At 47.6% G+C, this 27,008-nt stretch overlaps 1 protein-coding gene across 6 annotated transcripts in view; it reads left to right on the top strand.

Moving 5' to 3' along the window:
• FUBP3 (far upstream element binding protein 3) overlaps nucleotides 1–27,008 on the top strand; it is a 47,679-nt gene that overhangs the window by 6,927 nt on the left and 13,744 nt on the right. For 5 of the 6 annotated variants that reach the window (XM_040225393.1, XM_040225395.1, XM_040225396.1 and 2 more), the window contains 10 exons: nucleotides 4,625–4,730; nucleotides 14,062–14,095; nucleotides 16,407–16,456; nucleotides 16,807–16,878; nucleotides 18,293–18,350; nucleotides 20,379–20,541; nucleotides 21,359–21,457; nucleotides 24,061–24,165; nucleotides 25,176–25,278; nucleotides 26,358–26,458. In XM_040225393.1, coding sequence (XP_040081327.1) covers nucleotides 4,625–4,730; nucleotides 14,062–14,095; nucleotides 16,407–16,456; nucleotides 16,807–16,878; nucleotides 18,293–18,350; nucleotides 20,379–20,541; nucleotides 21,359–21,457; nucleotides 24,061–24,165; nucleotides 25,176–25,278; nucleotides 26,358–26,458 — 891 coding nt within the window. The remainder of the gene's footprint in view (nucleotides 1–4,624; nucleotides 4,731–14,061; nucleotides 14,096–16,406; nucleotides 16,457–16,806; nucleotides 16,879–18,292; nucleotides 18,351–20,378; nucleotides 20,542–21,358; nucleotides 21,458–24,060; nucleotides 24,166–25,175; nucleotides 25,279–26,357; nucleotides 26,459–27,008) is intronic. The other variant, XM_040225394.1, reaches the window with a different exon arrangement.

Raw genomic sequence — 27,008 nt, forward strand, 5'->3', positions numbered from 1 at the left:
CTGATGACAGAATTTAAAGATGGAATTAATTAATTGCCCTGGTCCCTAATGTAAGTGAATTGTGTACCACCTTTAAGTGAACCTTCAGTATTCTTTTTACTTCATATTTTAAAATCATTGTAAAATTTAGATTTACTTAAAATGGTTTTGAACATTCATCCATGCACCTCCCCAAATTGCCTTGCACTCCTTGGAAAACAGTGGTTTAGCTCGTCCCTGCATATTTCAGGGAGCAAGACCCCTGAAGGTGGACCACTGAAGGTCTTGCCCAAGGTCGTACACTGGAAGGGCCAGCTAGAAAAGCCGGACCCATGACTGACTGCTGGTCCAGTGCTCCCCTTCCCTTCTCCACATTTCCGCTAGCTGCTGGTAGTGGAGGTTAAGTGTCATGGCATTGATTTATAAATATTTCCTCTATTACCGTGCTTAAAATAGCACAGATAGTGAGGTAACCCACTCTTGCCGCCTTCCCTCCAGAAGGGGGGAAAGTGAATCCAGTAGCAGAAAATCAGGACCAGCGTTCCCTCAAGGTCATGCTTTCAGATAAGCATTGGCATGGCCTTGTTCTTCTTGGAATATCCTGGCTTCTGTGGCTCTTTTCTGGCCTACAGCATATTAACTGAAGATGTACCTTGCTTCCCTTAAGCAGCTGCTGTTCAGGATGGTCAGTTACAGGCATGATGAATTGCTGGAGTTCTGTGTACTGGAACTCATTAGGCTTTAAGTCCTCGGGGATTGACTGGTTAAGAAAGCATTAGGTGGGATAGTCAGATAGAAAGAGGGATAGTCAGCGTAGTGCCAGATTAGTATCATGGACTGTGGAGTCAGGCAAGCCTGTGCTTCATTACTGTTTATGCCACTTATAAGATGTGTGACTCTGGGCAGGTCACTCAGCTTCTTTTAAGCTTCACTTTTCCTTGTCTTAAAATGGAAATAGTACTGCTAACCTCCTAAAGAATCATCATGAGAGATAAATAAGATAGCATCTTTAAACTGCTCTTAGAGTGCCTAGACGTAGTAAGCATTGATAACACTTTAACTCTTATTATTTTAGAAGGCATTTAAAAGGGACAGGGGAGCCTGGTGGGCTGCAGTCCATGGGGTCGCTAAGAGTCGGACACGACTGAGCGACTTCCCTTTCACTTTTCACTTTCCTGCATTGGAGAAGGAAATGGCAACCCACTCCAGTGTTCTTGCCTGGAGAATCCCAGGGACAGAGGAGCCTGGTGGGCTGCTGTCTAGGGGCTCGCACAGAGTCTGACACGACTGAAGTGACTTAGCAGTAGCAAAATCATTTCTTAGAACAAGGTTGCATTTGTTTGAATAAAGAAATACATTGTTTGTTTATTGCTATAAAGAAATATTACAAAAATTATTGAAAAATATTATAAATATAAAAATTACAAAGTATGTTGTAATATACAATGTAATAGCAATGTAAATTATGATATAATTGTGTATTATAATGTTAAAATACTTCTAACATTTGTTAGCCAGGGTTCAAGTGCAGTTATTGACTTCAGGGCTACAACTCTTAACCATTATTTGAACTATTTTTCTTTTAGCGAAAATTTCCCAAATTTATAGCTGCCTGAAGCAAACATGATTTAAAAACAAATCTAAAATCCTCAGTCATGTTTTAGGATGCTTGTTGACTTAATCAAAGGTAGGAGCAGAAAAGCTACTGTAACGTAATGATTTAATATCTCAGCTTTGGGAGAAAGTGACATTCTGGCAATATATGAAACATAGTATATAAATTATAAGGAAGGCCAAGGACTCAGGAATAACATCTTGGCTACTTTGGAAGGAAGGAAGAAACTCTGGAAGCCAAGAGGCATCAATAGAAGAGGGTAAAGAGGGACTTCCTGGTGCTGGAGTGGTTTAGATTTTGCCTTCTAATGCCAGGGTTACCAATTCTATCCCTGGCTGGGGAACTAAGATCCCACTTGCCTCATGGCCAAAAAACCAAAACATGAAACAGAAGCAATATTGGAAGAAATTCAGAAAAGACTTTAAAAATGGTCCACATTAAAAAAAAAAAAAAAAAGGATAGAGAGTGTGCTAAATATGTAGAGCTTATCCTGTCTTTGAGAGTGATTTGGAACACATGCTGTTGGGGGACTCCACTGATAATCACACCCTTTTCCCCTGTGTTTTGGGGTCCTCTTCACTGTCTCTTGCCGATATTTTGGTCTGTCTTTAAACCAGTAATCTTGGAAAGCCCCCACATCAGCCATTTACCTGCTCAGTTCATTGTGGCAAATGAAAGGGTCTCCATAGGGGCATAAACTACTGCAGTATTCTCACCTTTTAATCACTTGCTTTCCCAGCTGAGTACTTAAAGATAATTTTTGCATCTTAAGTAGCCAACTTTCCACTAGCTTATCCAAAACAAATATGTAGAGCAAGATTGCAAGTTGGTGGTAAAAAGCTGTTAGGCAAGATTTATATAGTATTTTGTTTTAGAACAAATGGCCACTTGCCTTGAAGTTTGAATATAGGAGATGAGGTTTCTGTCAGCAGTCTCTCTTAACTTTGCATGTTTAACTTAATATTTTAAAACAAGCACCTATCCAGGCTACTGTCATCTGTAGCCTCAACAGGGCAAACTCTTGTTTTTTAAGTCCAGATATTAAATTATATACATGTATATCCTCTGCACAGCATATGATCTCTGTGAAATGGGTGTGGCTGTGTTCTAATGAAACTTTACTTACCAAGACAGGTAGTTCACCAGCTATGGCTTGCTGACTTCTGGCCTAGAATAATTCCTAAATGGTCTTGCTACTTTTGTCCCCTTAGAATCTATTTTCCTTGTCCAAGGGAATCTTTTAAAATCATAAATCAGCAAGTTACTTCTTTTACTAAGCCTTGTAGTTACTTCCCATCACCCTTCATATAAAACCCAAGCCCCGGATTTTTCTGACAGTCCAGTGGTTAGGACTCCATGCTTCCGCTCCTTGGGGCACAGGTTCAATCCCTGGTCAGGGAACTAAGATCTTGCAACCCAAGGGGGTGCAGCATTAATTATTAAATTCTCTATATATACATATAATTCAAGCCCCTTCCAGTGACCTCTAAAGCCCTACATGAACTGGCCATTGCCCACCTCTTGGAATACATCTGGTTCCTTCTATTCTAGTGACATCAACCTCTCTTTCAGGCACATACCTGCCAAGCTTGCTCTAGCCTCAGGGTCTTGGAACAAGCTATTTGCTCTGCCTGTAATGCTCTTCCTGCTCATGTAGGTCTCAGATGACAGCTGCCTTCCCTGGTCACCCCCATTTAAAGTGGCCCCTCCTAAGGGCTTTGTGTGTCCTTACCTTTTAGTTAGTATTGTGTGTATCAGCAGCTGAAATGATCAGCTTACTGATTAGCTTGTGTACCTGTGACTCCCTGCTGACTCTTCTTCACCACTGAGCCTGGGACATAGTAGGCCCTCAGTTTTTGTTGGGTGAGTTGCCTTGTCTTACAGCCCTGGTATTTGTGAAGTGTTTTCTCATGTGCAAAGCTCATTTGTGTTCAGAGTATGTTGTTATCTTTCCAGAAACTACGAAGCAGATGGTGTTATACCTGGAACATCTTAGGCAGAGAGGAAGGGTACTTGCCCGACATCACAGAACTAGTAAATGAAAAGATAAGACCTGATCCAGGGTACCTAACAGTAGATTCTGCCTTAGGTTTTCAGTATCGTGACTGTCTTTGGTCATTTATTTGTCTAAAGTACTTTATGTTGGTTCCGGAAGCTCTCAGACTTCTGGGCACATTTGGACAACCTCAGGAAAGCTACCTCTGAAAGGCTCTGCTCTGGGACATCTGTGCTGGCCGTCCCTTAATCCACCCTGGCTTGTTAGGCTTAACTGAGGGACTAACATCAAGAGCAGTTGTAAACATTCCTTTGATTGAATCAGAGTTAATTTATGTGAGCGTGACATTTAATCCCTAATTCCTAGTAGACAAGTGTAGGAAGCTCTCCACAGCATCTGTTTCTGGCGGAAATTTAATAGCTGTGTTCTGTTCTTTAACTGACAGGTAAACATTAAAAGTTAAAGTAGCACTCACAGGTTATCTTGATTTCTCCAGTGCAAGAATCCTTCCAAACTAGCCTGGACAGACGGTCATCCCCCTGCTGTTTGGACTTCCAGTGAAGAGCAGCTTGTTTTATGTTTCCGTGTGTTTCATCGTCAGTTTATAGGGGTTGAAGTTTTAAGATGACAAACATTTCTAAAGAGCTGTCAGATTTGAACAAATTCATGGCCTTTTAAATATTGCTGGGGAATTTGTTCCTTAAGGAAACCCTGTGTTAAAATATTTTGAACAAAGTTCTTCGTATTTTTGGCCTGCTTTTTTCCTTAAAACGTGGTATAGCTGTATTTTAAGTGATAACTTAAAAATTTGCTTGTGGAAGACAAGTTTTTGGAAGTATCATTTCAAGAGACACATTATTACTAAGACTAAAAGAAAATTCAGGAGTGCAAAGTCCTTGTCCTGTAACGTTGCTTTAATTAATCTCTTTCGGGTAGAGAAATGGGGTAACAGCCCTTTAAAGAAGACTCTTGTCTTCCTCCCTTGGTGGAGCCATGATTTGTTACTGAGTATTTAAATCTGGTTCTCTCTGTAGATTGCTGCTAAAATTGATTCAATTCCTCACTTGAATAATTCCACACCTCTAGTGGACCCCTCAGTGTATGGCTATGGAGTACAGAAACGGCCCTTGGATGATGGAGGTAAGTTGCTGTGAATGCCTTTGCCTTTCAGGTGGTAGTAAACCTGCCGGTTCAGTTGAAATCTGTGTCAGCCATTTCCTTAACAGCTTTCTCCAGCGTCACTCTAAAGAAGAATGGTTGAGGGGAAATATTTAAGATGATTTTCCTCAGCAATTCTGCAGCGTTTGAGTTCTTATTTGCCTTGATAATACGGGAAATCTTTTCAGCTGGGCGAGAGGGTAAAAGACAGTCTTAAAGCATCAGCTTGGAAGTAATTTGACTGCTTGGAGTTCTGCTTGATTTAGCCCTCTGTTATTCCCGTGCATATGTGGGAATTGAAGTTCCCACTTTTCTCCAAAGAAAACCTGAGATTGGGGTATGGCTCTGAGGAAGCTATGACTACATACTGACCGTAAAGAAAGGAAAGAGGCGTCATGACCTTCCTTCAGTCTCTCTGCTGGGTTTGTTTTTTTCTTCTTCACCATTCCCATTTATAACAGGCTCTTGCTAGCAGCATCCATTTCCCTTTCATTCATTCCTTTGTTTATTTCATTGATTTGTGTATATACCCTGCTCATCCCCAGAAGGATTTGAGACTGCGGGTTTCTGCAGAGCACATGGACTTCCTTTATCATGTTTCACCTCCTGCAAAGTAGGACTGTGAAGGGACCCTGTAATACGCGAGGTTGCACGTGAATGTGCGCGAAGTGGCTGGGCCAGTGTCTGCTCTCCCTGTCCTCTCAGTCTGCACATGTGTGCAACCGTGTCGGTGTGTTCACATTTCTGTGATACAGTATTAAATGGAAAAAATCAAGGTATACAGTGGTATATATTGTGTAATCTTCTTTTCTTAAAAAAAGTGCATGTTTTATGTTCTCGGAAAAAAATGTAATGTGGCATGACTGATTGCTCTCTGGTCTCTTTGAGGATTCTAAAAAAGCTCGCCCGTGGGTTTTATAAGCAGAATAATTGTATAGACTCTCATGGTACAGATTTTAAGGGTACAACACTCAATTTGGGTGTCAAAGTTCTTGTCTATTTAAGAAAATTATCAATGTTTATGATCACACACACAAACTCGTCCCCAAAGCCACCGGAACTAAGGTGACCGTTTACACCGCTCCTCTGAATCAGTGCACTGTGGTCGTCTTACGCTTGATCAGTATCAGTGATGTCTTAGGCTAAATATGAGTGATCTCATTGTCTGCATTTTTGCCTTAGCAGAAAGCTGTCATGCAGAGTAACCTTCTCTACCTTTTCGGGACAGTCACGTTTCAGTTTCCCTTACAGGACATCAGTGTAAAAATAACACGAAATGCCCGACTCGGAGCATACCTATCGTTAATGGACAGTGTCTCTCAGGCCACCGTTTCCAGAAATGGAGATCAGTGCATGCCACAACTCTCAGCCTTGTTTTCACCCACTGCACGGTGTTCAAGGGTAAAATTTGTGCTTACAGAGAATCATATGGCTATGTCCTTTGCCTAATGAGGGCCTAAAAGTTTGCAAATGGAACCTTTGGCATCTTGCAGACGTTTTTTCTCCCAGTAAGAGATAAAGGTTCAATCCCTGGATTAGGAAGATCCCCTGGAGTAGGAAATGGCAACCCACTCCAGTATTCTTCACTGGAGAATCCCACGGACAGGAGCCTGGCAGCTACAGTCCATAGCGTTGCAAAGTCGGACACGACTGAGCGACTGAGCGTGCATGCGTGCAATCCTTTGCACACCCTTTTGTAAGAATGTAGCTAGTAAGTCACCAGCAAGTCCAGACTCTCACTTGAAACTCCAGTCCATTATTATATGTATATCATCACCTCTTTTGAGAACCATAATTTTTTGCATGTCTGCCTTTGGGGGACGCAGTTCTTGTGATCAGAGAATGAATGCAGTTTCTCTCCTCCTCCAAAATGTTATGTCTACTTTTAGTAGGAAAGAACTGAGACAGTACTTTTCACCTGGGCCTGGGTCTTCCGTCATCCACAGGCCTGTGTCTCTTACCGCAACAACACACTGTGTTTTGAACTACAAGAGATGTCCCTCAGCATTGTGATCTGATAAAATTAACCCTCTCTTCTGTTTAGATAGCAGAATTTTTTTTTCCCCTCCAAGTTGGTCTCTGTGTAGAATTTGAGATGTGCTGAGAAGCTTAGGGAGAGCTGGGCATCTGGGTCCTGCCCCAGGCTCTTGTCAGTTGTCCCTTGACAGGGTTGAGGTCACTGGGCCAGTTCTGTCCTCATGACTAAATATGTGGATAAACAGAGCCCGTCATGGAAAGAGATGCTCATGTTTATCAGACAGCTTTCTAAGGATCACAGTCTCACTGTTTGTGAGGTGAAAGCTTAGAAAAGCAGAGACGAGCAACAGGCAGGAATCCCGGCACTTTTTTCTTAGCCATAAAGATTTCCCAGGACTTTGCAGTTTTTTTGTTTGCTTGGTTTGGCTCAGAAATTTTTTGACAGAAGTTCAGCAGATCGCTTAAGCAGTGTGAACTTGCTAACTTTCCTGTGGAGCCGGGTTCTTTGACCTTTAGGAGGTTAAAGTGCAGTCCCCTAGAGGTTTTTTGGAGGTGTTACTTGGGTCTGTTTAAAAGTACTGCAACTGATAAGTCAACCAGAAAGAACTTTAACTTAGGGCTAATTTGGGACATTGGGATATGCAAGCTCATGTATGAATGGGAAGATTTTAAACAGTGCTAGGCAGTAAAACAGAAAAAAAGATTTGTTCCTGATGCAGAAAACGATCTGGGATCGTTATGTTCCAAGGCAGTTTGGAGTTGTCCGTCAGACTGCCAGTTCAGGAGCCACTTGGAACCCACGAGCTGCATGCCCAGCTTCCAGGGCCGGCCTTGGTCTGTGGCCTGGGAAGCGCAGCACTCTGCTGTCCTCCAGCTCCAGGTCAGGTCCTTTGAACTCTGAACATCTTCTGTCGTAGCACCCACACTTTCTCTGGGTCTTTGAAGTGTGCCTACCGATTTTGGGAAGGGCCCCGGGTGTCTGCGTGTGACAGCGTTCCCATTCAGTACCTTCTTCAGGCTTCCGCTGGACTCACAGAACCAGTTCCATCTCTGGTCTAAGAGTCGTGGCCGCTTCCGATAACCGGGGGCCCAGCCCTCCCCAAGGTGACCCCCGCCTCCTGCCCTCTAGGCTGGCTCCCCCGTTCTGCACTCTGCGGCCGCCTCCTCACGGGGCTTCTCTTTGCCTAGCTGACTCCTCAGTCTAGGACTGGCCATGGCTTCCTCCTGGAGCCCTGTCTTCCTCCTCACCTGTGACTTTGTCCAGCGCCCCGCTCCCACGCCGCCTCGCCTCTTTGGTTCCCCCAGCCCTCCTGGTCCCCCCCACCTCCCATTCTCACATGCCTGCCTCGGGAAGGGGTCAGAGACGGCCCTCAACTTTGACAGCAGTTCGCCCGTGTTCCTGGGGCTCGTCCCATGTGCGTTCTTCAGGAGGCAGAGACTGTCGCCTCCTGCTCCTTCCAGATTCCGCATGCCATGGTCAGAGAGATGGTTTCTTGATTTCCCTGCTTCGCTCCTGCAGTGAGTAAACGCTCCACGTCCAAGTTCTCCCTCTGTGCTTCCTGTGATGAGCCTGTAGGAAATTTTTGAAGAGTAAGCTCCAAACTTAAGAGAACAGAGCTAGCTAAGTGATTTAGAAGTGCAGATGTCAGTTTAATCTACATCAGAAGTTGGCAAGCTTTTTCTCAGGCTTGTAGGCCATAGGGTCTCTGACCCACTCACTGAGCTCTACCACTGGCATTCGAAAGCACTTAGACCACACCTAAACAAGTGAGCAGGACTGTGTCCCCTAACTGGTTGTTTACAAGAATGGGAAGCCTGCCCTCCTCCGGCCAGCTTTGTCAAATAATTAACTCCAATACTTGCTTAATCCTTAGTTAGGAAGGGGTGCGAGGATCCCCCTCCCTAGTTTCCTTAAACCTCCCTGTTTCAGGTTCCCCTGTCCAACTCTTGACTGCCAGAGAAAGCAGGTGATTTCTGGCATTTCTGTGGAGCTGTCGACAGATGGACGGGACACTCTTCCCACTGTCTCCTCCACGTTTCCAGGGGCAATGAGAGCATCTTACCCAGGTTTTTACCCTGGGAGAGATTCAGGTCCTCATGTCCCCGTGAGCTTTTTAGTTGAATCAAACAGACCACACACTGTCCCTGTCTCTTCTGTGAAGAGTGGCACCAGAGTTAGAACCTGGGGTAAGTAAAGAGCCGTTCCTGCCATTGCATGGGGCAGGGCTGGGGCCTGTCACGCTAGTGATTTCGAAAATATGCCTGCCTTTTCTACCAAAGTTTCACCTCTGGTGCTTTGGTAAGACCATTTTAGATTGACCACCATTTCTGTGCCTCGTGTGGACAGAAATGAAGTGAAGGAAGGAGAGTTCTTAGGGGCGCTGCCAAATGAATCATTTACAGGAAGATTGAAAGGGGGGTGTGTGTGTGTAGTCCTTTCCAAGTTTCGTTTCAGCACTTGTGGCATAAGGCAAGGAGAAGGAGGAAAAAACAGTGCAGAGGAAAGATTGTTTAAGGTCCCAGGCTTTTCAGAGAGAGAAGAGGGCAGAGGTGCCTGTGCTCGGGAGTAGTGAAGGCCGGTTCTTGCAGCCGCCTGGCCGGGGTGTCTGGACCCCTGCCCCTGCTCCTCAGTGGGGAGCATCTACGTGGCATGGACAGGAACATGTACCTCAGAGCTGCTGCTGTTTTCCCCGCATGTGGGGGTCATAGTGGACGCTGCAGGTGTGAAGGCGGAGACTAAAACTCGGTTCCTAAGAGTCGCAGGGGAAGAAATCAGGGGTGTTGTCAAGTAGTAGTCTTCAGGCCGGGGTGCATGACATCTGCCTGGGGTAGACGAGCTCACGGATCCTCCTCCAGCTCTTGCACCTCTGTGCACCCTCTCCCCTTAAACGGACGGATCTCTGAGAATCGTGTCTGCTGGGGACTCCACGTGGGGCCTCCCCTTTGCACACCCTTTCTAACAGCACCCTTCTTTAGTTTGTGGTGGCTCATCACCAGGAGAGGCAAAGTCCTCAAACGCCTCAAAAGGGGTGAGTCTGAGGGTCCAGTGGTTAAGAATCTACCTGCCAATGCAAGGGACGTGGGTTCCATGTTTCCAATCAGAACCAGTCACTGCACGCTAACTAAAACACGTGTGTACCTGTGTTAATAAAACAGTTTATTAAATACATGTCCCAAATATGTATCCATATATAGGCCCTTCTGTTTTCTATTTCATTTTTTAATAAAGTTGGTTGCGCCCCCCCTAAACTGGTTTCATTACTGCTGGATGAAATGAAAATAAGCCATAGTGCTGTAAATAAGCATCGCGCACTTTATTTTTCCTCTTAATTTTCCTCCAGAGACTGCTGGTGGGCACTGGCACTGGGGAGGGGCACAGGTGCACCCCTAACACCTCTGTGCCCCTGGAGGCTAGGGTAGCTTCTGCTCATTGTGGAGCCTTCTGCTTTCCGCACTAGACTTGAAGCTGGTTTGTTTATGGCTGTGTGGGTCTTTGTTGCCGTGCTCGGGCTGTCTCTGGTTGCAGAAAGCAGGGGCTACTCCAGTGGCCGTGCCCAGGCGTCCCACTGTGGTGGCGTTTCTTGTGGCTCACGGGCCCTAGAGCTCGGGCTCAGTAGTCCTGGCACATGGGCTTAGTTGCCCCAAGGGATGTGAAATCTTCCTGGATCAGGGATCAAACCCATGTCCCCCAGATTAGCAGGCAGATTCTTACCTGCTGAACCACCAGGGAGGGTGGAACTCTAAACTTCTTGAAGGCAAATATGACCTTGCTCACCATTTTATGCCCAAGACCCGGCATGGCGCCCAATACCCGAAAGATGGTGCAGGGGTCACCTGGGCACAGGCATTCACGCACCTGTCCCCTTTACTGAGGCACCTCCCTCAGTCAGATGAGACTGGTGGTAACTGCCTCCCAGGGCACTTGCAGGGCTGAATGGGTTTGCACCGGTGAGGCCCCTAGAGAAGCACCGTTGCAGACTGGTGGTGGGCCTTTCCCGTCACGGGGCACATTCAGCTGCAGCTGAGAGGGACATTACTGAGATAAACTTGGATTTACGCTCACTTTTAAAAAGTAATAATTTGCCAAATTAGTAACAGGTTACTTGCCTAGGGACTCTCAGCTGAATTTAGCCTGTCAGTGTGTGGTGGGCCCTAGGGCATGAGCTGCTGCATTAGAACACAGGCAGCCTTTGTGTTGTCCTTGGGAGAAGAGCTTTTTAAAGCTGCTTTGGAAACTGCAGGAGTGGCCGCAGCTAACTGCTGCTGTGGCTGACCTTAACCGGGCTCAGAAAGGCGCTGGTCAGAGTCGCGGAGTCGGGAATCCAAGCGCGGGCGCAGGCTTGTGTTCTGAGGCTGAAGAGGAAGGTTCGGTTGGTTGGTTGATTTCTCTTGCCGGTCACTGGAGCACTGTGGGCATGTCCTCCCTGACCTGCCCTCTCACCCGTCCCGGGTCCGCTGCTCTGTGCGCGTGTTTTCAGTGTTACAAGCGATGCCGGGCGCCTGGCCCCTTGGGCTATTTTGAGGCGGAGCGTGGGGGGCTAACCATTAAGATTGTGTGTACTGTAAAGCTGGGTATATTCCCCAGTGATATTTTGTTAGCATTGTTTTGGAGCGGGTCGGGGGTAGGGGGTGAATGGAGACTGTTTTTCCCTCTCTCTAAGGTGAAAAAATGTGTCCAGTGCCTTATTTTTTTCAAAGATCATGATTGAAATCAGCAGCAGATGACTCTCCAGAAAGGAGTTCTCGTGTTGTTTTTCCTCATGGATGTTTTCTCTGGGAAGCTCATCTTTCCGTTGCCCAGATGGCCTCCCACTGCAGAGCGTGCAGGATAAGTAAGAACCGCACCTGAGCGTGTACTGCACACGCATGCCGGGAAGTCTGGAGGCCAGGTGACCCATGACCAGCGGGTGCCATTAAGAGGAAGTAGGATTGATTTCATTCAGCATTTTTCCTTTTTTTACAGTGAAATGACTATAATTGTTAAATCGAGCTTGCTCGACGTCCCCATATGCCTCCGTCGTCTGACCCTGTTCATCCTGAAGACGGAGAGAAGCCCCCCGTTTGTTTGCCATATGAGTGTGGCCAGTGTCCCTTACCTAACTGCTGGTTTTCATTTTTAGGCACCAAATGGGAATGTTTCAGAAGGGAGTGAAACTTTAAATCACACTTTTCCTCCTCGAGCACTGGCATTTGCGTGGAGGAGAGAGACGATCTGTGCTATTTAATGAGTCCAGCAACTTAAAGGGTTGGGTGTGGATTTGAATTTGATTTCACTCCTCAGTGGGGGGCTCCCAGCAGCCCGTCTGTTCGTGGGATGACAGTGTGCGCCCTTGTATTTTCCGTCTCTCTAAGCACCTCACCTCCACTTGTCGCCGGAGCAGTTGGCTGTCAGAAATGATACGGTGTGCGTGACACCCGTGACACACACTTTGCTGACAAAAAGGAATTTCCTTTTTTTCGATGAGAACAAAATTTCAAATGGCTTTTGACCAGGAGCCCTCCGAACGTTCTCATGAACCTCATGAAGCCCTCTGGCAGTGTCACCCTTTACCCGCTGCCGCTTTTCTAGCTGAAGTGTCAGTAGGTCATTGGCCACCAGATAGTGCGGCAGACCCTGAGCCAAGGTCCGGCCACGTTGCCCCAAGCAGGGACTAGTCCCCGCTCTTCGGTGTTGGCATCATGTCAAGACATTTCAGTTTCTTTGTCCTCACTGGTGTCTTTACCCCAAGGGAAAGAGTTCTGACCGTGAGCAGGGATGCTGAGCCTGACCCTTAAATAGGAGCAGGTGACCAGACTCAGCGGCTCTCTGTCGTGGACCTTCTCCTCCCGCGTGTCGTCCTCTCGCCTGCTGCCTCTGCTGTGGGCGATCCTCTCACAGCGTCCAGGGCCTGAGCGGGCGACGAGGAGTCTTCTCGCGGGCTGGTGCTCGTCCGCCTCTCACACAGAACGGGAATCGTGGACACGGCCTGTGCGGGGTGAGGGCATTCGTCATGTTCACGCTGGAAGCCCAGAACGAAAATGTTTAAGAGTCAATAAAAAGCAGTGCTGTTATCTCTGAGATAAGCAGGGTCATAGTACATAAGGTCGGTGTTTTGGCTGTAGACCATTATCGTGCCATTGATCAAGGAGAAATATGATGTTGACTCAGTAGCTTTGTGTACTTTTTTGCTGTGTGTTTCTCCAGGCTTTCTCTTCTCCTTTTAAAACATCATGATCTGGTTTCTTTGCCTTGGTTGTTCTATGACCATCTCCTCTGCGGTCCGAGAATGACACGGTTAAGTTCAGGCAGAAAGAAGAGCTGTTGGAACCGTAGATTTCAGATGTCAGACATGTCCGTCTTTGTTCTGAGGCTGGTGTAATTGATTCTTCCCCACTTAGCGTGTATCTGTCCTCCTCGTAACTTTGCTGGGAGCCGTATTTTTGATGCTCTTGTTAGCATTTTGTAGGATTCATTCAGTTCCTTGTGACGCAGTTGGGATTTATACTTTTTCATTGTCTGCTGACTGTGTTTCCTGGGCTGCATTTTCCAAAGAGAAATACTGCAGATTCATTTTTTGCTGATGGCTGGTGGAGACACTCATCAGTAGCTGAAAGAGGAGAAATGAACAAAAAGCATAGCAGAAGTGGCGTTGCGGGAGTGTGCTGCAGACTTGGTTTTCATAATTAGAGCCTGTTGGCCACTGTCGTCTCTGTGAAATGGGCTTGAAAGACAGTTGCTCACTCCTAGTGTCCGCAGCACCCAGACTGTGAGGGTGGCTCAGCGAAGAGGCCCAAGAAGGGAGGAGGCCAGCTCCTCATTCCTCTCCTTTAGATGCTTATGCTCTTGGGAGGGTAGGGAGAGTGGGGGGGATGCCCCGTGGCGTGGCCAGCAGGAACATATGTGCACGTTCTTAGCGACTGCAGCTGCCACGGAGCAGTCCTTAACAATGCTTCTGAACTAGGAGGTTAAATCTTCTCATTTGTTTTAAAAAGGGAAAGAAGGGACCCTGGCCATCTTTACATTGAGTTTGGATCCCAAGCGGGAGGGAGGTAGGAAGTGAGAGGGATTTAGCAAGCAGGATTTTCTCCCAGGCTGCTCAGCATGTGGACACACAGATCAATTTCTTATCCTGCGTTCAGCTGGACACTGGGTTAGAGACTGTTGATCACGACATCCCCTCCTGTTTCATATCATGTAACGCATTCATTTCAGCCACTGAGCCTAAATTACTGTTTGCTTTCTTTCTGCCTTTCTTTTTTTTTCCCCCCTCTGAAATGGTAAGAAGTCGTGTAAGGATGAAGTTAGTTTATCCGTGCTAATGCTTTGATTTTTCTTTTTTCTTTCTCTTTGCCACAGTAGGTAACCAGTTAGGGGCCTTGGTACATCAAAGGTAAGCAGTGGGTTATGTTTTATTATTTATTGATCATTTCTAATTGTTTATTGATCCACCATCTGTACTAGAGTGTTAGAAAGTCAGAGGTTGAGAGTGTGAAAAACCATGGGCTAGATTTCTTTCTAAGACTCAACTTTTTTTGTAGCCCTTTCCAATATGGTGTAAGCTGAAGGGATGAACTGATACTCGGTATTAAAAATCAACCATTATTGTAAAACTGAACTTAAAAGACTTCTGGGATGTTGAAGCTGCTCTTTCTGTCCACGTATGTTGAATTTAAAAGCAGAGAATGTGACAATTGTCCTCCTGATTGGATGGTTTTCCTCACGTTCTGCGAATCATTCACCTCTTTGCTTGAGAAAAGCCGTGCTAAAGAAGTGTGACTTGACCGGGCTTTCCCAAGATGGAGCCTAGGTTGCTCCAGGAGTCAGGGCCCAGGATGTGGAAGCCTGGGTGCCCCCGCCCACTGCCTAGTTAGAAGCCTCACCCCAGAACCTTGGATGGGTGCCCCGTTGATTTCCCTTCCTCAGTTTCCCCCCGCCACTCTCCCATCAACATTGAAGATTTAGAGAGATACAGAGACCTCTGGGCTTTAAAAAGGCCACTCTGTAAGACAGGATATTTGTGGTCACAATGCTACCCTTCTAAAAGAGGAAACCTACCCCGGGTGGGGGGGGGGTTCCCTCCCCTGAGGCGTGAGACTGCATGCTCGTTACTATAACGTGTTTTCCCTAACCTTCAGCCCTGGTGATACAGTTATAGCCGCTTGTATTCTGTTCCTGTTTGGGAGCTCTCTTTTTTGTTGTTTCATTTGCTTTGTTTATTTGTTTGTTTTTTTTTTTAATGAATTGAAATACAGTCATTTAACTGAGATTGTGTTAGCATCACATGTAACTTTCCTATAAAGCCGTAGTTCGTCAGGATTTTACTCTGCAAAACGTTCATACTTTGTTCCTTAGAGCAGTTTCAGCCTTGGGTTTATAATAAGGCCTTGTCTTCCTGGGAGCCCAGGGCAGCTCATCTTAACTACATTTTTCCCTCAGAGAGAGTCTGCTAAAATTGTTCTGCGAGCCAAGGAGCTGCCTGAGTTTTTGAGTGGGGCTGGTGCTGAACGCCTTCTAGGAAATTCCCCAGGACTGTCTCCTGAGAGTAGACAGCTCTGTGCTGCATGCGCAGGCAGCGGCCTGGCGGCTCCGCGTCCAGGAGCCTGGTTACCTTTCACCACCACCAGGGGACGTCCCAGCAGGGCCCTGGGCCTCTCGTCCAGTGGACCGTTCAGGCCGGCCGAGACCTGGCGTTAGCGTTTACAGTCTAACTGCTGAGGAAGCCAGGGATTCACGTGTCCCCAGAGACTAGAGAACCCTCCTGCATGTATAGCATGAGGATGAAAGCACGGGAAGCCCACGGGCTGCAGCGGCGGCGCTGCTCATGCTGCCGCGGCTCTGCCAAGTGCTGTGCTTTCCCTGAGAACATGTGCTTGATCCAGTGCTTTACGTGATGGGTAAAGATCCAGCTGTGTGAGGGAGGTTTGAAAGTGCTTGCTTTTTTTTTTCTTTTAAACTACTTGCATTTAGTTTTCCTCCTAAGGTAAATGTTTAGATTTAATTGCTTTCTGGGGTGTTGGGCAAATTGGATATTGTCCACAACAGACTATATGGCAAAATTTGAAGAGTTGTTTGAAAGAACCAGTGCAGCAGGTTTTTTTTTTTTTTTTTTTTAAAAAAAAAAAAGGCCCATAATGGATGGGGTAGCATTTAACAGAAGTCCCTTGCGGAATAAGCGAGGTAATCATTCTGTACTGGTCAGCCCCAATTAGGCCTCAGCGGGACGCTGGTTCCATTTGGGACGTCTCATCCCAAGAGGCAGATAAATTAGAGGGTGGCCAGAAAGCAGTAAAAAGATGGGAAACAGGACTGTTGACAAGTAGCTGTCTGTCTCCATCTGGGAGACCAGAATCGAAGGCTAAGCACGCCCCGTGCCGCAGAGGACCTTCAGCTGTTCAGCACTGCTGAGGGTAACTGTAGGAAGAAAAGTCAGTGTTTAGTGGAGCTGATGGTTTCATGAAAGAGGTTTCTTGCTCTGACATAGGGAAAGGGGAGGCTTGGGTCTTTGCAAGAAGTGATTGATCAAAGGGGTCTTTAGGGGGGCTGCCTTTGCAGATGGTTGTAGACTTGTTGGCCATGTTGGCATGATTTACTTGACACCTCTGTCCTCTAAGATTGCCAATATGGGAAGTTTGGGGAGCTGAAAATGCTTGCAGAATTCTTTATTCTGTGTATTTTTCCAAAATGTTCTTTGTTGTTTTTAGGGCAGTAATAACAGAAGAATTCAAAGTGCCTGATAAAATGGTTGGATTTAGTAAGTATCCATGTTATCTGCTTTTTCCCTGATTCCTGTCCCTCGTGTTCATTGTAATCCCCTTAGCGTGTCTGTCACCTGTAGCAGAATGCTCTGCACACTGCGTTCTTCAGAGCCCCAAAGCACTGCCCCAAAGCGGGACTCCACGCAGGAATGTTGGGCCATGGGCTCCCCGCCGACTTCAGCTGGGGTACCTTTCCTGTCTGCTGTGTTTCACGCACAAGTTCTGTGGCTCGCTGGTTTGTTGTGCCGCCAGCCAAGTATAAATGTTTGTTGAGTTAATGAAGTCATCCGCGCATGGTTAAATGTGGAGTAAGGGGCATATCCTGACCCTGTTTCATCTGTTTCAGTTATCGGCCGGGGAGGTGAGCAGATCTCGCGGATTCAAGCAGAATCTGGTTGCAAAATTCAGATTGCCTCAGGTAAGGGCTGCTTTTTTCATAGATCTCAGTGTGGTAGAAACCAGTCTTTATTATAAAGTTTTTCAGACGCAGTACTTCTGCGTGTTGCTTAGGAGTCTGTAGGGGCTTGGTAAGTGTATGCGATGGCTGTTTCCCCTGCAGTGGAGCTGGCCTCCCAGGTGAGAACCAGAAAAACCAGAGCAGAAACAGGTCCTGGCGAAGCTGCCCGTCTGGCCTCTGGGGAGACAGACCCTCTGCAGCTCTGGGCCCAGTGTGGTCCCTCCCGAACACCTGCTGGTCCCGGACCTCTGTTTTCTGCACCAGAATGTGATGTCAGGCAGAGTGGGGCCTGGAGGAGTGGTTGTGGCTCTGGGCTCACTGCTGGGGTCTGCTTACCATTCCCCTGGAGTCGGTGGTCCCTGGCCCTTCATGGGAAGGGGCCGGCTGGAGGCTCTGGCTCCGTGAGCACGTGTGAAACACAGCTCAGGACCTTCCCCAGTGGGGTCATTTTGACCACGTGAGATGGAGAGACACAAACTGAGGAAGAAGAGTTGTTACTGTCATTTATAATTTCATCATCTGAGTTCGACCGCTTTCCACAGCAGAGGACAGGATTTAGAGGACATTTGACAACAGAAATGTTTGTCATTTTAAAAGATACTTCTGTAGTGTCTCGAAGGCAGTTGCTGCTGTTGGCCATTTGTCTTTCATTTTTTTGAATATGAATTTTCAGAGGCAGGTTTTTGTTGTTGTTGTTTATTTTTAATTGGAGGATGACTGCTTTACAATGTTGTGTTGGTTTCTGCCATACATCACCATGAATCAGCCACAGGTATACATATGTCCCCTCCCCCTTGAACCTCTCTCCCGAGGCAGTTTTTTTTTTAGGAACAGAATAAGGGTCCTGTGTGGTGTTGGAAAGTAAGGTTTTTTTCCCTCTCGTCAAATGGCCCAGAACCAATTCCACATGGATGCCACTGTTCCCTTGGAATATTTGTGCGGTTACTGGTAATAACTCTGACGTGATACCATTAAACTCCACACTAGTGTGCCTCAGAGCTGCCGGCAGGTACCCTTTAAACTTCACTGCAGGTGGACGAACTGAGGAGCAGCGGGTTAAGTGACTCTGGCACTTACTAGCACACTCGTGGGTCAGGTACGCAGCTGAGGCTGGTAATCAGGACCAACGCAGAGCCCACGGCTGCATCCTTCCCGCTGCCCCCTGCAGGACTTGTTTTTATTTGGAGAATCCAGGCTGGAGCTCCCAGCTTCAAATTCTCTCCGCAAGCGGGAGCAGACTGTTTTTCTGGGAGCTGGCGCTTCTGTGGGGCTGGTGTAGGAACCAGCCCGAAAGAGACAGTCTATACACAGAGGCGAAGGCACACGGTTGCCTGATGCCCACCAACACACCTCGTCTTCTTGATTCTTCTTGTAGAGAGTTCTGGGATTCCAGAGAGGCCCTGTGTACTTACCGGAACCCCAGAAAGTATTGAGTAAGTTTATTTTATTTACTTTCTCCTTTTCACTCTTCTTCCTCCTTCCCCAGCTGGGGAGAAATGGAAGGGCAGAATTGTTACTGAATACTGTCGATCTTTGCCACAGTCTGGCCACAAAACGCAGATGCTTCCTTAGAGAAGGAGCTGGGAGGTTGCCACGCCAGGGGAGTTGTTCTGTTACCTTAAACACATAAGGTATCACCTGTTTTTTCCCAAACCCTACAGAATTTCTCACAGCTGTCATAACACCTACTTCCTAAAGCAGGTCCTCCAGAGTGTCCGTTCACCCTGCCTGAATGCTCTCATTAACTCACTTCTTCCTTGTTAATAACCTCCTTTACCTGAGCAGGTTTGGATCAGTTAAGCCTCTCTCACTTTGGGAAGCGTTGAGAATCCTGGCATCAGGTCTCTTGCCTGGGGCTGGTCCCATCGCCCTTCTGATATCTGTGAACCCAATGAGTCTACTCTTGGTGGCCGTTGCCCCACTCAGAGGGCCCTGTGGACCAACCAGAGGGTGTTTTGCCTCTTGGGGCCCTTAGAGCAGCCTTGGGACAGGCCTTGCTCTTGTACCCACATGCCCGGAGACCTGTACCAGACGCGGGCCTCCTACGTCCCAGAACCTCCTGGGAAGAGGGAGGTGCTCACCCCGAGTCTGCCCGTCTCCTCTTCCCACCTCCGGAGCAGCGTCGCGTCTGGGGACGGGGTGCCGAGATTATGTCTGGCTCAGTAGGTAGGGCTGTTTTATTGTCTCCCTTTCTCAGGGAGTCTAGATGAGTTTAAATTCTCTTGTTCTGCTGTAACATTGCAAGCAGTGAACCAGAATAAACACCCCTGGCAGGTGTGCATTAGAGGGCAAGCGGGATGCTTTCGCTGGAGCCAAGGCATTTTTCTTCCAACGCAGGTTAATCTAGTACACAGGCAAAATATTAAAAAGCTGCTGTAACTGAGAAGATGCACACGGCTGACTCTACACAAAGGCTCAGGACTACAACAGGCAACATCCATTTCCTGCCGTTCACCTTCTTCCTCCTCTTCTAAACATTCCTGCTTCCTGTTCTGCCCAAGCAGTCGAGGCAGCAGGGTTATAACTTGAGTAGGAAACCTTTTTTTTTTTTTTGCTTCAGTGCGCAGTACAGCCAGCCTGTTCAGTAGCTATTAAAGGAACCACAAAATAGATTGTACCTGGTGATTCAAAGAACAAACACTGCAAATAACAGCCAGGGGAGATTCTGGTGCAGAAAAGGAAATTGGCCCCACAGAGGACCTCAGTAGGCTGGGTTGTACTATTTCACCATTACAATTTCCCTCCCCCTCCCCCCACCCCACCGCCCCCACTGTCTCCAGGTACATCAGCATAACATTCCAGGGGAATGCAGGCTTTTGACCATCCGAAAAGCACCAAGCAGGTGTACATGGCCCTGCATTTGAACCGGAGCCCTGCCTCCTTTTCTTCCCCACCCTTGAAACTGAGCTAGTGACTCTTAGCCCTAGCTGAAAAGTCACCCAAGCAGTCTGGTTGGTTATGGAGAAGAAATTCGGAGTTTGAGGATTCAGATGACGACTACTAACCCTTGCTTTCTTTCTTTCATCCCGTCTTTCTCCTTGCTTTCTCTTCTGCCCTTATTTAACCACCGTCCGTTGAGCGTGTGCTCTGTGAGGAGGGTTGTGCTGGACTGGGGCGCAGAGAGACGCAGGGGGATCAAAGGTAGGCTCTGCCACCGAGGCTGCTGACGTTTGCGTAGGAGGCAGGCGTGTGTGTGGCATGCACACGAGACACAAGGGCAAGGGCAGACGTGGAGGGGCTGTGGCGGGACGTTGCTCTTGTGGTGTGTGTTGCTTTCAACTTCCAGCCTGGTAGCGTGGCGGATGGCAGAGACCTCCCGGGTAGTGGGGGCAACGGCTGGAGCTGGCTGGAGGGCAGCCTTGACCCCTTCTTGTGTTTCCCCGGTGCTGTTTGTCCCTTCCTGGGCGCCCAGAGCACTCACTTAACCACTAGTTCTCTCGTGGTTCTTCTCCCTCCCAAAGACAAGCCAAACGGCTCCTGGGGCAGATCGTGGACCGCTGTCGGAACGGACCCGGCTTTCACAATGACGTTGACGGCAACAGCACGGTCCAGGAGATTCCCATCCCAGCGTCGAAAGTGGGTCTGGTCATCGGCAAAGGCGGGGAGACGATAAAGCAGTTGCAGGTGTGTGACCCCCAGCCAGCAGCGCTTCAGCAGGCCTTCGCTTCCTTCATCTTCCCAGCTCGGGGGCTTTGGTCATGGTTCTGGCTTGCCCGAGCTGGGCTGGCTGTGCCCCACGGTGCAGAGCTCCCCCAGAAACCCCTGCCCAGGGGCTTCCACACTCCTGAACATTTACTGTGGCCAGGCTTGATGCCAGCTGTGACACCAAGGCCTGGGGTCCCCCTGAACAGGCAGCACCCGCTGCGGCAGTGAAGCCCTATAGAGACTCTCAGATGAAGATCCTGTGTCCAGAGCTAGCAGCACTCCTGCTCATTAGCTGCCAGGCCATAGGTGCAGTCGTGCACTTTTCTAAGGCTCAGGCTCCTTGTCTGTAAGAGCAGGGAGGCACTGGCCTCACTGTTGTCATGAACTAAAGTAATGCGCATTATCTTTATTTATGTGAGACCCTGAGCGAGGTGCCCACTACTGCATAAATGCTGCATGAACTGCTCTGAGCTCCAGATTCCCGCATCTGAGACATGTGGGGCCAGGCGTGCTTTAGGATTTAACGCCCCCAGCAAGTTCCGGGGCTGCACCGTGTAATCAGATGGAGATTTCCATGGCTGAGCATAGCAATAGTCACAGTCACGGCGAGGGGGACTAGAAGGATGCTTCCGTGAGTTTGAGTTCGTTTTGCTGCCGGATTTCATTAGGAACAAGCTCTTATTTCAGGGCTCAGGGCCTGTGAAGTTGCAGGGCAGGGTTGTGGCCTGTGTGCTGTCGCAGAGCCCAGTCCTCGGAACCAGAAGGCTTTCTGCTGAGGACCTGTGTGGCCCCACAGGAGCGGACCGGCGTGAAGATGGTCATGATCCAGGACGGCCCATTGCCCACGGGAGCAGACAAGCCCCTTCGCATCACCGGAGACCCGTTTAAAGTTCAGGTAGGAGAGAAACCGTGGGTCAGGCAGGTCCCGGGTGTGGTGGCGTCACTTGGTGGTATACTTGTGTTTTTATGTCATTTGGGAAATCATAAGGGGGGTGGTCCTTGATTTAAGGTAAGCTGTCTGCTCACTCCAAGTTTGAGGGTGAAAAGAACTGGGTCATGCTGCCCGGTACCAGGGCTGCTGGCCACATGTGGCTGTTGGAATAGTTCAAATTAAATAAAAAGCGAGTCCTTTATTTACACAGGCCATGTTTCAAGTGCTCAGAGCCAGCCCATCCATGGAGGCTGCGGCAGGGGCAACACATGCAGAGAGCTTGTCCACAACACAGTTTTGTTGGCTGATGCAACTCTGATCCGATGCAGTTTCTGATGCTGACCTGTGATCAGCTCAGATGCAGGCTCCCTGTGGCTTTTGTTTGTTCTCTCGACCCATTTCGACAAGACAGCTGGCTGAGGTGGGAGGTGACTAAAAAGATGCCCGGACCACGGAAGGCATGTGCGTGCCGTCGTTGCAGGCACCCCGTGTGCCTCCAAGGACCGCCCCCAGTGCCGAAAGCGGGCAGGGGCTCAGGTCTCAGTCACCCAGGGGCTCCGCCCTCCAGCTCTGTGACTGTTGGCAGGAGTGGGCGTGGGAGCATGTCTGTCCCCGTGAGACACGAACGCTCGTTTTTCTGCCGGCCTTCGCTGCATTTTGAATCTCTCCAGAGCAACACACCTTGGAGAGCCAGCCTGGCAGCAACAGCTGTCCTCTGTAGAGTCTCTGGGGCTGCGAGCCGGGCGAGGCTACCAGTCTCTGACAAAAGATTTCCCCTAGTACTTAACACTGCCATTCAGCTGAGCTCAGGTGATAGCCCCTGGTAGATACCATCTGATAACACTTTTTTCTGGTCAGGGTCTTCATATAAAACAATGATTTGAAAACAGGATTGAGGGCAGGTGATTACGGTGGCTGCTCTGCTTAAGTTCCGGTCAGCAACGCGGCCCTTCACGCCCGCCCTTCACTCAGCCCCGTCAGGTCACCCAGAGTTTCCAGCCTCTTTAAATGTAGAAAGACTGTACCTAACCCTCCCACACTTGGCTCATCCAGTCCAGCCTGTGGCCTCCGCTGCTGTGCGTCGTAGAGCTCTTTGGATGGAGGGAAGGACTGGCTGGACTGCAGAAAAGCCACCTCCCAGAAAACCTCCACTCTTAGCTTTGCTAGTGGAACATTTGGCTTTTGTAGGAAAGGTACCTGGGCAGAGAGCTTATTTCATTGATGTTTCATGAATTTGCAAGAAAATTATTATAAAAGAAAGTTTTTAGTATTTATTTTTTAATTTTAAAACTTTATTTTTTTATTTGGGAGAAGCTGTCTGCTGTATTTAGGGTAAACTATTCTTTGGGTTTTCTTTTTTTTAATTTTCCAAATTTTTTATTATGAAAAACTGCAAATATAAAAGTTGAAAAGATAATGTAGTGAACATCTGAATACTCTCAACCTGCTTATACCATTTGTGTGTGTGTGTGTGTGTATATATTTTTTATTTTTTTGCTTTACCATTTGTGAGTAAATGGCAGGTACCATGTGACTTTTCTGGGCTTCCCAGGTGGGTCAGTGGTAAAGAAGCCCCCCACCAACGCAGAAGATGAGGGTTGAACCCCTGGGTTGGGAAGATCCTCTGGAGAAGAAAGATGGCACCCCATTTCCAATACTCTTGTGTAAAAAATTCCATGGAGAGAGGAGCCTGGCAGGCTACAAGTCCATGGGGTTGCCAAGAGTCAGATACAACTGAGCACACACATATGACATTTTACCTCTAAATCCTGCAGTATGTATAAAGCTCCCTTTTTTATTAGAAAGCGGCCTAGGAAAATAGTAGTGATGCCATGACATCATCGTACAGTCAGTCCTATTTCAGTTTCTCCAAATGTCCTCGGACATTGCTGTTTTGGTTTTTCTTGTTTGATTTGATTTTTCCAGAACTCTGACCCTTTCTGGGTTCCCACAAGACCTTGACTTGTTACACGTGGTTGCTCCTTCGCCCCGGCTCCTCTGGAACTGGTGCTGGCCCGGGCGGGATGGACTGACTCAGGGACCTCCGGGGGGAGAGGACCCTGGATGTGCCTTAGAGATGGTCGGGTGTGGGGTGTGGGTTTGCCAGTGGGAGGAGACACTTGAGCTCTGCGAGCCGGCAGGTATTTACAGGCTCCCGGGCTGACCTCTTCCCTTGACCTCCCCGAAGCTTCTGCTGAGAAAGCTCCCCCACAGAGCGCTCAGATACCCCCTCTCCCTGCCAGAAAGAGACGGCACCCTGGAAGTATAGTGGGACGACCGTAATCGAGTTCTGACCCAGCCCAAGTGTTCTGACCCCCTGAGGCTTTAGCAGACAGTGGACCCTTGTCTGTGTGGACACTTGAGATTTGATACACACGCCATGCTGCTCGCCAGCAGCCTGCTCCTGTTCCAGGTATCAGTAATAGTCATACAACACAGTGAGTTCTCCCACAGCTGAGCACCTTCTGAGGCTTTGAGCCCAACGTAAGAGGGTTTAATCTTTCACCTGGTGTCATGTGTTTTTTCAGGACTGTTTTCCTTAATGCCTTTTATCTGTATTTATGCAGCAAGCAAGAGAAATGGTCTTAGAAATCATCCGAGAGAAAGACCAAGCTGACTTTCGAGGTGTGCGCAGTGATTTCAGCTCTCGAATGGGAGGAGGCAGTATAGAGGTATGCTTGAGTTACAGGTTAGTAGGCAAGCTTAAGGTTGAAGGCCACGTTCTATTAGCATTCAACCTTGAGCAAGTTATTTAACGCCTGTCTCATCTGCAAAACCCGATAAGTATGCTTGCTTCCCTGGGGGTGTATGGAATGAGTGTCAGCTGTAGTGAGGGATGCCAGCTGCGTGCATTTCAGGGACTGGGGTCTTTCCCCTGGCTTGGGGTTGTGCTTCAAGGCTTACCCCGCTGCCCAGATGAAGACCAAGTCCAGGTTTTTGCAGTGACCTGTGCTGTGATCGTATCTAACCGCTAAGCCTATTTTACTGATGAGGTGGAATGGGGTTGTAATATACCCTTGATGTTGCTACAGTATGAGTGGCTCTTGCAAACATGATGCTTGATAAACTCAGCCCAAATGCAGAAGGTCAGACATCATATGGTTCCACCTACATGAAGCGTTAGACTAGGCAGAGAGACAGAAAATAGAACAGAGGTTACCAGGGCAGTGTGGTTTCACAGATACCGACTGCTTATTGGAGTGATGAGGAGGTTTGGGGCATAGGCGTCAGCGATGGTTCCACAGCACTGTGATGGTATTTAATGCTGTTGAAATGTCACATTTACAGTGGTTAGAGTGATAAGTACTATGTTACATGTATTTTACCACAAAAGAGTGAAGGACCATGTACCAACGTGTATGGTACATTTATGCTTATTTCATAGAATTTGGAAGATAAATCTTAAATTATTTTAAAAACTCTTTATCAGGTTTATTCTTGCTTTACTTCATTTTTGTAACTATTTTTTATCAAGTTTCACACCTGCTAGATGCATTTAATGGACAGGAATACAGTCATCAACCACAACATTTTCCCTAAGAGGAAAAAAAATATGCTTTCTGTATCATTTCCAGGAATATGTTGTAATAAAAGTCATTGTATGCACACACACTTGCACCAGACCTGCAGAAGAGACGGGTCTGCGGGCAGTGCTGATGAGGCCGTGTCTCTCTGTGCTCAGGTGTCTGTGCCTAGGTTTGCTGTCGGGATTGTGATAGGGAGAAACGGGGAAATGATCAAGAAGATCCAGAACGATGCCGGCGTGAGAATTCAGTTCAAACCAGGTTGGTTTTGATGATTCTCAAAATCTTCAGCATTATGAAGAAGTAAAGAACACCTCACAAAACAAGGACTTTGTTTTGTTAGCCCACTGTGTGTGTTCTTTGCTCTCTCTCTCACCTTTTCTCTCTTTAGCAACGTTCTATTACCAGATTTCCAATCCAGTTTCTCCTCCGGCCCTCATTTCTTTCTGTGGATTTGCTGGCAGGGTCACGCTTCATGTACCAGAACACACTAGCCCAGGAGTGTCCAGGCCTTTTTCTTTTTTTTCTTTAGACCAGTAAAAGTTAACGGAGTGGGGTTCAATATTAGCATTTCCAGCTTTTAATTTGCTAATTAAAGATTTAAGAGCAAACACCTTATTTTTTATTTCATAAAATTAAAGATAAAACCATTAAAAAAAAAAAATCTTGGCCTTCCCTGGTGGTCTAGTGGTTAAGGCTCTGTGCAGGAGGTCCCAGGTTCTGTCCCTGGTCAGGGAACTAAGATCACACAAAGCCCCGTGGCGTGGCCAAAAAAAAAAATCTTAAGAACAGTTCTTTAAGTATTACAAATTTACTGTCATGAGCAAAATTATCTACAGTGTCTTTATTTTCCTCATCTCTCTGAAGATGGGAAACCATGATAGACATACTTGGGAAATATTGTCATAGCTCAAGTCTATTTTCAAGTTTAGTTTCTATAATTTTTTTTTTTTATAATTTTTTTTTTTTTTAACATTTATTTATCTGGCTGCGCTGTGTCTTGGTTGCGGCATGTGAGATCTAGTTCCCTGACCAGGGATCCGACCTGGGCCCTCCCCCGACTCCGCGCTGGGGGCACGGAGCCCTGACCGCTGGACCACCAGGGAAGTTCTGTGATACCTCTTTTAAACGGCTGTAATTGCATTATGAGGTTTGACAGAGACCGTGCAGAAAGATGTAGCCATGCATGTTTCCCTGCCTAAAATGTGTCCTAAATGTAGAGATGTGTTCTTATTACCCCTTCAGTGGTGGCAGGAACACTGACTGCAAATCAGATTGATGTTTGTTTCCTCCTGAAGCAGGGCTTTTCCTAATCCCATCTCTCCCATCTTGTTCCGCAGATGACGGTATTAGTCCGGAGAGAGCTGCACAGGTGATGGGACCCCCGGATCGATGCCAGCACGCAGCACATGTCATCAGCGAGCTTATTCTCACAGCACAGGTGGGTCCGCCTCTCCAGAATTCTCATGTCTCACCCTGGAGAAGCACCCTGGAGCAGTCGCCTCCTCTCAAGTCCCATTTCTAAAAACCAGTACTCTCATCAGTTACCTCCCTCCAAGATTACAGCCAGCAGCTTCTCTCCGTCTGTCTTTTAACTGCCTTCATTTTATTTTTTCCCTGCCTGTTTATTATTATTCTGCCTTTTTATTATTGCAGAATCTAGATTGTCTTCACAAAAGTAAGTTCCTGACTATTTAAGCTACTTGGAGGATTCACAGTGCAGCTGGCCGGGTTTCGAACAGCCGGGCACACCTATTATAAAACAAGTCAAGTCTGCTCTTAGCAGGCACTTCGTCATCTGCCAGAATTTTAAAGCTGTCTTCAGGCACCAGAGTCCACGCTCACGTTCACATTTCTCTGGAATGAGAGCGGGCTCTTGTGGCACCTTCCCCGCTGTGTAGCCCATACTCCCCATTGCTCTGGGGAGCTACTGTAGCTGCTGGTCGGTTGTCATGTCATGTCCCCTAGGTTGTAGGAAAAGTCAGAGCAGT

The sequence above is a fragment of the Oryx dammah genome, unplaced genomic scaffold (assembly GCF_014754425.2).
Source record: "Oryx dammah isolate SB20612 unplaced genomic scaffold, SCBI_Odam_1.1 HiC_scaffold_25, whole genome shotgun sequence".
Taxonomy (NCBI): domain Eukaryota; kingdom Metazoa; phylum Chordata; class Mammalia; order Artiodactyla; family Bovidae; genus Oryx; species Oryx dammah.